This window comes from Euprymna scolopes, chromosome 46 (genome assembly GCF_053919585.1).
Source record: "Euprymna scolopes isolate OS-2025 chromosome 46, ASM5391958v1, whole genome shotgun sequence".
In the NCBI taxonomy this organism is placed as follows: Eukaryota; Metazoa; Mollusca; class Cephalopoda; order Sepiida; family Sepiolidae; genus Euprymna; species Euprymna scolopes.
The window spans coordinates 103,888,669-103,902,341 of NC_136527.1; the positions used below are offsets into that span (position 1 = coordinate 103,888,669).

At 35.5% G+C, this 13,673-nt stretch overlaps 1 protein-coding gene across 2 annotated transcripts in view; it reads left to right on the plus strand.

Moving 5' to 3' along the window:
* The window catches only part of LOC145270752 (sarcoplasmic/endoplasmic reticulum calcium ATPase 1-like), a 225,956-nt gene that overhangs the window by 20,972 nt on the left and 191,311 nt on the right, over nucleotides 1–13,673 (plus strand). For both annotated transcript variants that reach the window (XM_080126351.1, XM_080126352.1), the window contains exon 2: nucleotides 5,624–5,641. In XM_080126351.1, coding sequence (XP_079982477.1) covers nucleotides 5,624–5,641 — 18 coding nt within the window. The remainder of the gene's footprint in view (nucleotides 1–5,623; nucleotides 5,642–13,673) is intronic.

Below are 13,673 nucleotides of genomic sequence, written 5' to 3' on the forward strand. Positions count from 1 at the left end.
GGTCAGTACCAGATGGGAGATATTTTAAGAATACCAGGTGCTGTATGTAGGACATTGATCACCCCTCCCTGCAAGAGTTTCAAAAACTTAAGGTATACATGCAACTGTTTGTGAATTTGATATTCCCATTAAACTTCCTTCATGGGAAGCCGTTTCGACCTACCTAGGGTGAACGCTGTTGGCGTGTATATTATTGGCGCTCACGTGCATCGATCCTCAGAAAAATATGAATTCAACATTTGATGCAGAAAAAATTTTTTGCGTACAATAAAAAATGTGCCCATGTTACTAGTCAGGTTTCCGAGAATATATATTCCAAAATTCATAAGGATCTGTTCATTAGTTTAGATTACCTCGTGTGAGTGTGCACGCAACACTGGCATGATGGTTTAGATCTTGAGTTATTACAAAGATCTCGTCAGGCGAAAAATCTGTTTTCGTTTTTAATTTGAACACCTGAATTAAGATTTTTCAACTAAGATCTTTCTTTTCAATAACTTCATGTCATCATGTCAGGGTTGCATCTGTACGTCTGTATGAATAAAAATGTAAATAGTTCTATTTGCTATTGAGCACTATTACATAAACTGCTTGATCTGGATTAATCATTCATATATATATATATATATATGTGTATGTATATATGTATGTTTCTAGGCTTGAGATATTCAAAAGTAGAAACTGAACTTAACGAGGTTGTTAGACCGTGCTCGATAACAAGAGGAAAATATTTTTATTCAAAGGTTAAGTTACATTTGGTCGCTACAAGCAGCCATCTGTTTCAGTCCATGAGACTTCATCAGGCAACCTTGAACCATTTGACGCTATAGAAAAAAAGTGGTCTCTTCAAAAAAAGACCAAAGTCGCGAGCTCTCTAAAAAAAAACAATAAAAATGGAAGTCGTATTTCAACCTTTTTTTGATAATCATTGGAATATCAATATAAACTGCATATCTAGCTGTCAATGTGAGTTATGGTAATATTCAAACGATTTTCCAAAAAGGTTGAAATGACTTCTCCATTTTTATCCTTTTTTAGAGTTCGCAACTTTATTTTCTTATAGCGTCAAATGGTTTAGGTTTGCTTGAAGTCTCATTGACTGAAACAGATGGCTGTTTGGAGCGACCAAATTTAACTACCTTTGAATAAATAAAATATTATCAGGGAGTCCTGGTGTTTTCCGGGATTAAATGAGGATCAGTAACTGTCCCACCATCCCCTATTTTTAAATCTATGAAATAGCCCTTTTTTTTTTTTTTTTTTTTTTTTTTTTTTTTTTTTTTTTTTAAATCGAATCTGTTAATTGCCTGCTCTAGTCTGGGGACCCATCGCGGTGCACCAGAAAGAAGCTTCACATGTCTCCCCGCAGTGACTTAGTCCATCATACATTGTCTGCATTGCACTGTAGAGAATCTACTGTTTATATAAAAAAATTTTTTATATATAATGGCTTGAATTAATGTTTAAAATGAAAGTCAAGTACTATGGTTCAATTGTTTTAAACAAACTATTTTAAACGCGCCCCCGTCATATCAAAGAACTTGCTGTTGATTTTATGACAGGTTTTTGCGGGTGGTGATAAAGCTTCTCAAATGTACTTGTGATGTTAGGCTGTGTAAGGTTAACTTTGGTCCAGATCACCCGTTCCTTTCATTGGATTTTTTGGTTATCCATGCTTAGGTGCTAGTGTACTTCTTGATCCACGCTCTTTTTTTAAAATATTTTCAAGTTTTAAAGTTTTTTTTTATTAAATTGTAAGGTTAAATCACAGAATAGGTACAAAACACCCTCCCCATGTTAAAAATGGCTTTCTAAATACCGTTATTTCAGCACAGATCAATAGGTGCACGAATACAGATACTTATCGAAGATATTCCGATACAATGCCTAACACTGTCACATACATAAAGTACGTGTTAAATTTAAAAAAAAATCAGCCCTGTTTCGGGGTCCATAGGGAACGAACTCGCACACAGTTCCTTTTAGATCTATTTGACATTGGAAAGATCACTCGAATAATAAACTATAAACTTTATTGGGAAAATTCTTTTCAGTTAAGAAAAAATATTTAAGATTTAATTTCGTCACTTTAATCTAAATTGTTTAAACTTATGTTAGCATGTTCAATTCTAATTTGTAAATTAAAAATTTTTAATTTGATATTGAAGTTCTCGATTTGACATTTTCTGATTCCAAATATCCCAATTTAGACAAATATATCACTGATTTAATATATCGCTTAATATTACTTGTAAACACCCTCGGCTTAATACCCCCCCCCCAACTTTGAAAATCTCATTTTGGGTAGGCTGTTGAACACCCTGAAACCCTTAAGAAAAATATGGGTAAATTTTTACGTGCCTCAGCGTAGTATAAACACCCATCAACCACCCCATATTAAGAACGTCTTTCGGAATAAATACCCCCAACCTCCCTATGTTAAGAACGGCTTTCGAGGTTGGGGGGGTGTTTATTCCGAAAATCGTTCTTAACATGGAAGTTGGGGTGTTTATAATACGCTGGAGAACACGTCTTCTAAATTTACTAAAATAAGTTTAGAATTTAGAGTGGGGGGGTCAGTTTCACTTTAACATAAAATGCTCATATCTGAGCAATTCTAGCGTTTTAAGGCAACCATCTTTTTGTGAACGCTGAAATACTTTTTGATAGCCTCTCAATGACGTGTTAATTGAAAACCTTGCTATTCTGGCTTAGGGTTCCTATTTACAATGCCTCCCCATGGGACAGTTTGACACCAGGGTCGTTTTTTAATGTGGAGAAAAGGAACAAAAATAAAAATTGTCTTAGTCGTGAAGGATTTCTTTCCACTGACAGAAAAAGAAATTGAAGTGCAGCATCTGAACAGATACTACACTTTGATCTTGACCCGAAATTTTGGCTTAGGGTTAGTGGTAAAAAAAGGTTAATGTCAAGTTTCTTCCCCCCCCCCCCAAAAAAAAACAAACTTTAAAATGACTACTTTCATGTGTTTTAGGTGGTGTTGAAGACGAATATCACATGTAAATTTGGGGCAGATAAGTAGTTTTCATGAAGAAATTACTTTTTCAAAAAGTGGGATCACTTTCCTATGTATTTTTAACGTAAAATGAGCCCCTACTTTCTGGTCACCTAGTAATTTCTTCATATAAAACAGATTTAACTGATATTTGTTTTCAGCACCACCACCCCCGAAAAGCGGCGCTGTTAAGAGATTCGTTAATTTTTTCATCTGTCAGTAAGTTTACACGAGCGGTTTACAAAAATTTTTTTTTTTTTTTGGAAAGAGGGTATTCAATTATAGAACTTGTATAGTTTTTAAGTTTTTTTTTTATATATAAAAAATCTAACGTAAAAGCGAAAAAGATTGTTCATGCGATTTTTTTTTTTTTTTTTTTTTATAGATTAGTTGATTGTTTATATAGAAATCAGATTTCTAGAAAGTTGGCTCGGTTGTACTAGAATGTTAGATAAATCGGTTTTTCATCTGAAAAGTTGGAGGTGGGGGGGCATTTTGAAGTATAGACAAAACGAAAAAGTGATATTGGTTGGGTACCAGTACTTCGCTTTATTTTCGATTTTTCTTATTCTAACTTGACACTGTTTCAAATTTAATAAACGCTTTAAAATAAGTTAAAACACGAAAAAAAAAAAAAACTTCCACGCAAGTAGAAATGTAATTCATATTGCCTTTGGTAACATGACAATTCATAAATCTAAACTAATTGTGATAAGGTGAGTTTATTTTACCAAAGTAGTTGGAAAAAAAATCCTTTCTTGGAATTTAATGGTTAAGAAAAATTAGGGTTTGTATTTCTGTACACACAGATTCGAAAAAGTTGTCAAAAAACAAATATATAACAAAAATGTTATCAAAGGCAAGAGAAGTTACTTTTCTACCAAACTGGATATATTTTTCGTGTTTTTATTCAATGTAACATGTTTATTCAGCTCGAAAAACAGTGTTTACCGATGTATTGGAAAATTCAAGATGGCGTCTCACACCCTCTTTAACACGGTAAGTTTGGGAAAAGGTGTTATAAATAAAAAACTATACAAAATACTATTAAAAACCCGCCGAATATGTCAACCTATGTCACGGTAACATATTGAGCGAGTTTTTAGCAATATTTTAACCAGTTTTTTATTTATAACGCCTTTTCCAAAACTTACCGTGTTAAAGAGAGAATCAGACGCCATCTTGAATGTTCTAATACATCGGTAAACACTGTATAGTTTTCGAGCTGAATAAACATGTTACATTGAATAAAAACACAAATATATCCAGTTTGGTAGAAAAGTAACTTATCTTGCCTTTGATAACATTTATTTGTTTTTTGACAACTTTTTCGAATCTGTGTGTACAGTAATACAAACCCAAAAATTACAATATCGTCGCATTTAACAATTTTAAATTTTTTCTTATAAGTTTTAGTAAGATAGTTACCTCCCTTTAGAACAATGAGTTAAGATTCCGAATTGTCGAGTTTATCTGTTTCGACCACCTTGCCTATTCTGAAAAATGTTTTTTGTTTTTTTTTTTTTTTTTTTTTATTTCGTCTTAAAATTAAAATAAATTTTTCTATTTCTTTTCGAAATAAATTATCGTCCTCCTAATTAAACGGCCATTTTGTTAAAAATTCGTTCGAAATATTTAAAACGCTAGAAGAAATAAAACTTACAAAAAAGCAATGGCTTCAATTAATTTCTCAACCCCTGAAACCCAATTAAAAATTTTCAGGATAAGAATTAAATATCAAGGTCATTAAACGATTTCATCAAATATTTAAAAACTCAACCAAAGTAAAACCACCCATATACATACTAATAATCTAAATTTTTGGGACCTTCTACACTATTGGGACGAGATTTTGTAGTCGATAAATGGGGTTTTCAGATTTAAAAAAAAATGGTTGAACTGAATTTTTTTTTTTTTTTTTTTTTTTTGTCAATTCTAATAAATTACAATGGTAGCTTCCAAATTATGCAGTCGAAATTGCGTGAATATTACTGAATTATTAAAAAAAAAAACTTTAATCGTGTTAGCAGGTGAAAAATTGCCGCCATCTTAAATCAAAACGGAAAACTACCTCCCTTTTGAACGCTCGTGCGTCTTACGATAGTTTCAAATTTTATTTTTTCTTTAATAAATGATTTTTTACCTCATGGATTTTCGTAATTTTTGGATATGCTCATCTTAAAAATACGAGGAATACATAGACACCATTGTTTTCATGTGAAATTCAGTTTTACGGTTTCCGAAATTTCGTCCCAATAGTGTAGAAGCGTCACATTAAAAAGTACTATTTCTATAAATACGTTATTAGATTAAATAAAATTTAAATGTTTTTAAAAATGCGGTAATTTTTTACGACGTGCCTCAACCTCACCATGTTAAGAACGGCTTTCCGAATGAACACCTCAAACCTCGAAAGCCGTTCTTAACATGCGCTTTTATTAACAGAAGTTTATTTCTAGAGATGTAACTTTTATTACAATTTTAAAATCAAAAACAAATATCAATGAAATATTTAATTTTCTAATTCATGAGTTTTGTTATATTTTTATATTATGGAGATGTTTTGGTCGTTTTATTAATTAACTGTTTGTTTTTTTTATTTTACAGAGATGCCCGCCGAAGAGGGTAAGTTTTGTATACATTTTTTATCTGCATTCAAAAAAAAATGTCTAAGAATGAAATCTACAAGATGGCGATCGCCACGCTTTTCTATTAAAAGAAACTGTCGATTTAAAATTTTCGTACAAAGTTTTGCTTTTTTAAATTAAATCTTTGATTTGTACTCTTTATTTTAATCTTTCATTGAACTGGAATTTTTGTTTGTGGAATTATTTACAAAACAAAACAAAACAATAAAACGAATAAATAAACGTTTATTTCAATATGGTGTTCGAATGGCTCGCGGCTCATGTGATTTTAAAAATAAAAATAAATACAAACTGACTCTAGCTCCCATTACTATCCTAGTTTTTTTTTTTTTTTTCTCCTCTTTGAGAAAGGGTTAGTGTTATTGCTAATTGTCTCTGGCACTCCTACCGGGAAATGACGGGGCTGCCGAGGCAATTTTTGGAGGTCAGTGCTCCTCCTCTGTGGGGGGGGGGCTAACATTTTAATCCACCTTTCCGACCCTTATACTATATTTCTAACTGCGGGAGAGAAATAAATACACCAGAGAGACAGATAAATTCCTCATTATAAACTGACCTTGTACCTAACTTTACAATGGGGGGGGGGTAAAAATAATTTATGATCTTGAAAATTTATTTAACCATACCAAAGATGTTTACTCGCTTGCAATTGCAGTCACATTCACATTAGGCACGGTTTAACGTCTCTCTCTCATACATATATATATATATATATATATATATATATATATATATAAGTGTGTGTGATGGGTACAAAAATTGTTATCAGACCCGTCGGTATTGCCCGGTAATGTCTCCTACAATAAACCAATCCCCCATCAGACCCTTTCCGAAGAAGGTAATGTCTGGGAGGATATCATCAATGACCGAATAGAATCATCGTTACTGAGGGGTGGGTTTCTCAGCAAGCCCCCCCCCCCAAAAAAAAAACTCCTGTGCACAGAATGGACCAAACGTAAACAGATGCCACACTTTGATCGTAATAAATATCGAGCAACTGGTTCCACCATGCCAACCTTGCAGAAATTTTCTAAACCAGTGGGAGGATAAGTCTGACATACCTCGTATTGTGACCCCCTCCCCCCCCACACACACACTTTATTTTTCTGTCTGAATCGATTAGTTCTGCTGCTCAGACTAGAGATGCCATTATTTCCCCAATTTGGGGGGGGGGGACGTATTGCCGATCGCCGGAGGCGCGTCCTTTCTAGAGAACCCTAACCTGGTCAATTATTGCAAATGTTGCACCCGTCTGGAGTGACCCTCTTTTTGAAAGAGCTGATGTTTTTTAGGAGGGGGGGGGGCATTATAAGCTGAACGTGAACTTAATCACTTTTTTTATTGTTCAATATTCTGCACTTCCTGACCTTTTGAACTGGACCAAAATATAGTATCTATTCCGTCCTTTTATGCTTTGTTAAAAACCGACCTTGTGTCTGACTTTACCCCCCCCCTCCCCGTAAATAAGAAACACACGATTCCTTGGATGTGTATGCGATTCAATGGTCGTCCATAACTATTCGCATTGCTTGTCATAAATGATGTACTGAATGATGAAGTTCTATATTAAGATTATAATTTAATTTTTATTTTTTCCGGGAAGAGGGTGGGATGTATCATTTTTTTTTTTTTTAATCCGATCGTTTCGATTGTTGTAAATCGATCACAAAAGAAAGTGATTAAAAAAAAAAATAGCAACGAAAAATGAATTCCTCATTGCAATACTTTTGATGACGTAATTGCTTTCGACTTCAGCACATAATCAACAAAAACACGTGCTTGGCTTCATCATAACCTTCAAATAAGAATCGTGCAACTTTTTTTATTTTATGATTGAAATGAGATAATAAAATTTTATTTTTTTACAAACATTTTTTTTTTTTTTTTTTTTTTTTTACTATGTCTTTTGTCCCCCCCCCCTTCTGTGTCTCTTTTGTCTCCCTTTGTGTCTGTCTTGTGTGTGTGTGTCTCCTTTGTGTGTCCCCTCTGTACGTGCATCTGTCCGTGTGTCCCCCTGTGTCTTATCACGATACAATGTAATCAGATAAATGTATAATCGATATAAAAAAAAAAAACTCGTTAATCTGTTTAACAGGAAAATACTCTTTAAAATGTCTTACGGATTTCATTGATTTAAAGCGAAAATTATCTGTGAATGAAAAAAACTCAAATTTATATTTAATGCACTTTCTGCAAAATTCTTTGCATACGAAAGTTGTTACCTTATTTGAGTTTACTTGAATTTAGGTTTTGCGAAGGGACGTCGTCTACATTTTGATGGACTTTTATAAAATCCACACTATTCCATCCTCTCGTAGGTTCGTGTTTTTTCGTGTAAAAGCCAAACTGGATCGAAAGCGAAGGCAGCTTCTCGGCCTTTCGTGCCGGGACATCCAGAAAGCAATCAGCTTTGACCAATGTTGAGGAAACTCGTGTCAGACAATTATTCATTTGGACACTCACTTTTTTGGGGGAGTTGGGGTTTTCCCCAACATCGTAGGGGAAACAAACAAATGAAACGGCAGAAAGCTGAACTGGCCTCCAGCCAATGTTTGTTTCTGCAAGTCAACTTTTTGATTGACATCGATAAATTGCAATGCTTTTCCCTTCCTATGGCCTCATAGTGTAGCAGTAAGATGTCGGGTTTTTTTTTTTTTTTTTTCACTTTTTCTTTTTTTTTTTTCGGTTTCGTCATGGGTTTGAAACACTTATTCTTTTACACCTACAAACATAGTGTAGTATCTGTTCTTCAGATGCTGCACTTTTATTTCGGTAAAGGAGCAGTCCTTCACGATCAAGACAATTTTTTTTATTTTTGTACCTTTTCTCCACGTTAAAAAAACGACCCTGGTGTCTGTCCCGTGGGGAGGTATTGTAAATAGGCACAAACATGTGAGCTACACCGGGTATCCCTGCTAGTTTATTATAAATCTCACCTGTCTGAATGTATTTTTGCCTAAAAATTTCGACAGACGATGTATTTTTTAAAGGATCAGTATCGTTTTGACGCTTTGGATTACAAATATCGAAAAATTGGATAAAAACATTAGTTCCTTCACCCTCAACTGGAGCACTTTTCTACAAGGAAGGGTTGCTTTTTTTCGCCGATATTTTCAAGCTATCCCCTGGCTTTTCAATTGACTAGCCTTAATTTAAACCTTCACCACTTCCGGTTTGGCAATGGTTGCAACAGCAAAGATGTCACTTTTTTTTTTTTTTTCTTCACGTTTCCTCCTTCATGGTACAGGTTCGAGCCTGCCTATCACTTTTAAAAAAATTCTTTTGCTCAACATGGCTCAAAAAAACCTCGGCAATGCCGGGCACCCAGGCTAGTCTTTTAAAGAGGAACACAGGTGAATATATATTAGGTGTGGCTCAGAGGGTGGAGGGTTGATTTTTGGTTTTGATTCTAGCTGATGGCACTCAAGTCATATATAAAAATTTAGTTTTGATCTCGCTACTATATATTAGGTTTCCTATAATTATCAATAGGGAATTCTCTATAATAATCTGCATGAATTAAAATATATTGAAGCATGTTACGACCGGGCAACGCCAGGTAGCCTCTGTTAACTGTAGAGTTGGTAAAGGGCATTAATTTTCCTCTCCACAATCGATCAGTTAACTCTTGTCTTTGGTCTTCCTTGGTTCCAAGACAAATTCATCTAGTCTGGTGGAATATCCAATTAGAGGTAATATCCAATTAGAGGTACACTAATCCTGGTGTAACCATATTGGAGGTATTTTATTTGGACTTCGACTATATTTTGAATATTCAGTCAGAATTTACTTCTAGGGTGAATTATTCTTGTGCCAGCTTGTCCTGACAATCTCTTGTACACAACATGTTAGATACGCAAAAATAGGGCCTTGCAATTTTCTCAAAGTTGTCCAGAGGTTTCTGTGATTTGACAAAAGAACTTTGTTTTTAATTTTTCAAAAAAAAAAAAAAAAAAAGTCCATGTTTAATTGCCTCTCCACAAGGTTGCGTTTTAATCTGGGGTGAAAATCCAGTTCCCAAAAAGGGGGATACTTGGAACCAAAATTGATTCTGTTTAGAAGGGTTTCTCCTTCACTGTCTGAAGGGCAGATAGAGATGAAGACCCCAGTGGTTCAGATGACTGTGCACAGTGGTTAATATTATCCATAGACTTATCAAACTGGGGATGGGGTGGGGGCTTTGAGAGTATGGATCTTCTTTGTATGTGCACACCATGGTTATTGATAAATATAATGAAAATGTGTGAAGTCGTAAAGGATGAATGATAATTGCCAAAAGCTGAGGGTGTGCTGTAATGTGTTCGATCAATAGCTGCAACCACTAGTCCTTTGTGTGTTCTAGGCTAGACCTTGCCCAATTTTGTGTTCAAATGCAGGGCCTTGCTGCTGTGGGTGCTGAAGTGAAAATCTTAGCGGTATATGAAATAGCCCCTTAAATGCGCAGACCATTTCTGGATGGCCGCGTATATATGCCCTCCCCCCCCGGTTATGGATGCCCGCACATTATATAGAAACAACTAATAACTCATAAATTGAGTGTGGGTCTGGTATAATCTAGAAACTGAATCCAAACAACGTCCCTGCCACACATAAATGACTGTACATCCTTTCGGAGTTTTATAACAAATGTGTCTTGCAGTTTCACAGGATTTTCCATTGTCAAAATATTAATAAATTTTAATATTTTTTGGTGAGATAATGCAGGCATGTTATCACTTGCATAGTGATATGTTAGGTGATTAAAACGCTTTGTACGTCTGCATCTTTTGTTTCTGTTCAAGTCTGTTTCGTGCCTTTTTATGAATGGTTCCTTTAGAGATTTCACTGCGACTAGACGTAATCTCTTATCTTTCAAAATGGAACTAGATTCTTTTTCTGTGGTACATGCCTGCCGTACGAACGAACTGATCTTGTGGTCCCAACTCCTTCTGGACCCTACATTGGTAAAACTAGTAAAAACTGACATAAAACCTAGAGAAAATATCCGTACTTAACTGACATTTTGATGACCTTTTTGTGTCGAGCAAAACCAGTTAAATGAATGGTTACAGAATGAATGGTCCAAGCAGTTTTGGTCCCCCCCCTCCAAGACAAAAGGAAGGTGGACCTGTAAATTCATCCTTGTCCATTCGGCCGTCTGTCCGCACTTTTCTCAATAACTAACTCTACTACGCCTTGGGGCCCTGTCGGTGGGGCATTAGAATACGCCGACTGCCCCCCTGCAGAGGGTAAAATTCCCTCAATGGGGGTCCTGGATATGACCTTAAACTATATCCAGTGGTGAGACCCCAGCTTATGAGCTTTGGGGAGTGTGGAGCCACCCTTTAATTACCATTGCTCCCAGGTCCACTCTGACCCGGAGTGCTAGTACTTGTTAGGGTCCCAACTATGGGTTAAATAGAAACCGACGTGAAAACAAATATATTCTATTAAAAAAATTTTTCTTAAATCTTTGGATTCAGCATTAAATAACCCGAACAGGGTTGATATGCCATAAAACAAAAACAACCAACCAACTACGCCTTGGAATTTTTTGAAATTTTGCCCAGACATTAAACGTGATATGAATAAAAAAAAAAATTTAAAAAAAAAAAAAAAAAAAACAGATTTTCTGGGAAAACTCTGGTAATTTAGTACTGAATCGGGAATTTAGTAAGAATTGGGCAAAAAATATTGGAGTTGTCCCATTACTTATATATAAACAGATTTCTATTTCGATCGCTAGAACCTTTTATGGCTGGGAGTTTTTTTTTTGTTCTTTTCATTGAAATCCGTTTTTGTTTTTAACCAGGAAAAGTTGATTTCTGTCGAATCGTTAGAATCTTATCTCCTTATTTCTTCGTCACTATTTGACAGGATTTTATTCCCCCCCCCCCACACCGTCATTTTTTTTTTTTTTTTTTTTTTTTTTTTTTTTTTTCTTCTTGCCTTCCTCTTATAGTGCTCTCTGAAAACTGAAAATGTATTTAAGATTCATTATAAAACATTTCGACGTTCATTGAGGGTTAGGGGGGTGTTAAATCATTTCCCGCCTCCCTCTCATCACCATCAGTCTTTGTGATAATCTTTTTTACATACTGCCACCCTCTACCCCCCCCACACACACACACACCACAGTAGGAAATTATTTCTATTTCGCCTTTGTTGTCATTGACAAATCCTGTCACTGGACAGTGGTTACATCTTGGCCTTTTGGACAAGATCAAAGTGTAGTATCTGTTCTTCAGATGCTGCACTTCATTTTCTTGTTCTCTTTCGGTGGAGGAGAAATCCTTCACGACTGAGACAATTTTTATTTTTGTACCTTTTCTCCACGTTAAAAAACGACCCTGGTGTCTAACTCTGTCCCGTGGGGAGGCATAGTAAATAGGTACATTTATATCGACCACACCACACAGATATGATTTGACTTGTTTACAAAAAAAAAACTTTTTATCAACCCCCCCCCCCCTTCAATCGAAAGCTGCCAGAAGACACTAATCCCATAAATATTAAAAAGAATAAAATAATTCCTGTTGGCATAAATTGTGAAACGATTGTGTATACGTGAGCATCTTGTTAGTGTTTGTGTTTTTTTTTTTTTTTTTTTTTTTTTTTTTTACATGGTCACCAAGGCCCAGAAGCCACTCGAGGATAAGGGTTATTGCGTGTACAGTAATCAATGGGATAGTATTGTAGTAATCGTTGGTAATGGAGCTTTGATAGTGTCTTGGGGGGGGGGTTCATCAGGAATTTGTTGGACTTGAAGACATCCAAGTTGTAGTCAGGTGGGAAACAGGCAAATGGAAAGGAGTTCCACAGGCATGCAGTTCTAAAAGCTTTCCTCATGGAATCTACGTTTTGATTTAGGCACAGATAAGGAGTGTGGAAAATTACTGGCAGTTATGTTTACGCACCGGTACCCATTAGCTCACCAAAGTTAAGCAACATTGAGCCTGGTCAGTACTAAAATGGGTGACCATTCGGGAATACCAGGTGCTGTATACGCAGCTGAGCTTTTCTCTGCATCATTTTCAATCATCTTAGACTTCTCCTTGCCACTGGAATCAAGCAGCGGTGACTCCAGAAAAGTGGTTAGGAATTGCACAAGTCTTGCTTTACAATTCAATTTGTTTATTCCCCCCCCCCCCAAAAAAAAAAAAATGGTGTGGGTGTATCAATTTAATACAAGTCCAGTTATTAGTTGAATTTTGCACTTTTCACTTTAGTCAACTGCTTGTCCATTGTCTTTGCCTGGTCAATGCTAAAATGGGTGATTATACCAGGTGCTGTATATCGTTTCTGCTTATCTGGGTACTTTTTCTAGTTTTTCTGAACTTCTCCTTGCCACTGAAATCAAGTCGTGCTAATTTTAGGAGTGGTTGGAGATTGTTCAACTTTTGCTTCACAATTTAGCGTGTGTAAACCATTACCCCCCCCCCCCCTCCTCTCCTCAGATGATCAGATGGTCCTCCCCGTTTTGACGGACTAATACTATCTTTTTATGGGATTTTATTGTAAGATTTGTCATAGTCGTCCTTAGACGGCAGTTTTTTGCATCACAGCTCTTGAGAATAGTGACACTTGGTGAGTTTTCACTAAGTTAGTGGAGACGGAAGGTCAGATTTCAACATCCAAGATTCCAAAATTCAGACACTGGATTCTTCTTGGATTTAAAAAATCCAAGTCTGGCTTCTTCCAAGATCTCCAACTCGATGACCCTAGTTTTTCATATTAAGACTCCAAACCCAACCACTTGAATAGCAGTGACTAGGTTCTAAAATATATTGTAGTCTACATTGCATTGCAGAGAACCTGTCGATTTTATAAAATTCTTATATATAATTGCTGGCATTAAAAGTTTAAAATGCAAGAGTCAAGTATCATCCAATTTAAGAAACATTCATTTCAAATGCGCCCTCGTCATATCAAAGAACCTACTGTTGATTTTTATACGCGTAGCCTTACTGCTTGTGCAATGATAATGGCTTCAATTTAAGTTCAAAATAAAGTCCGTATCATTGTGGAAT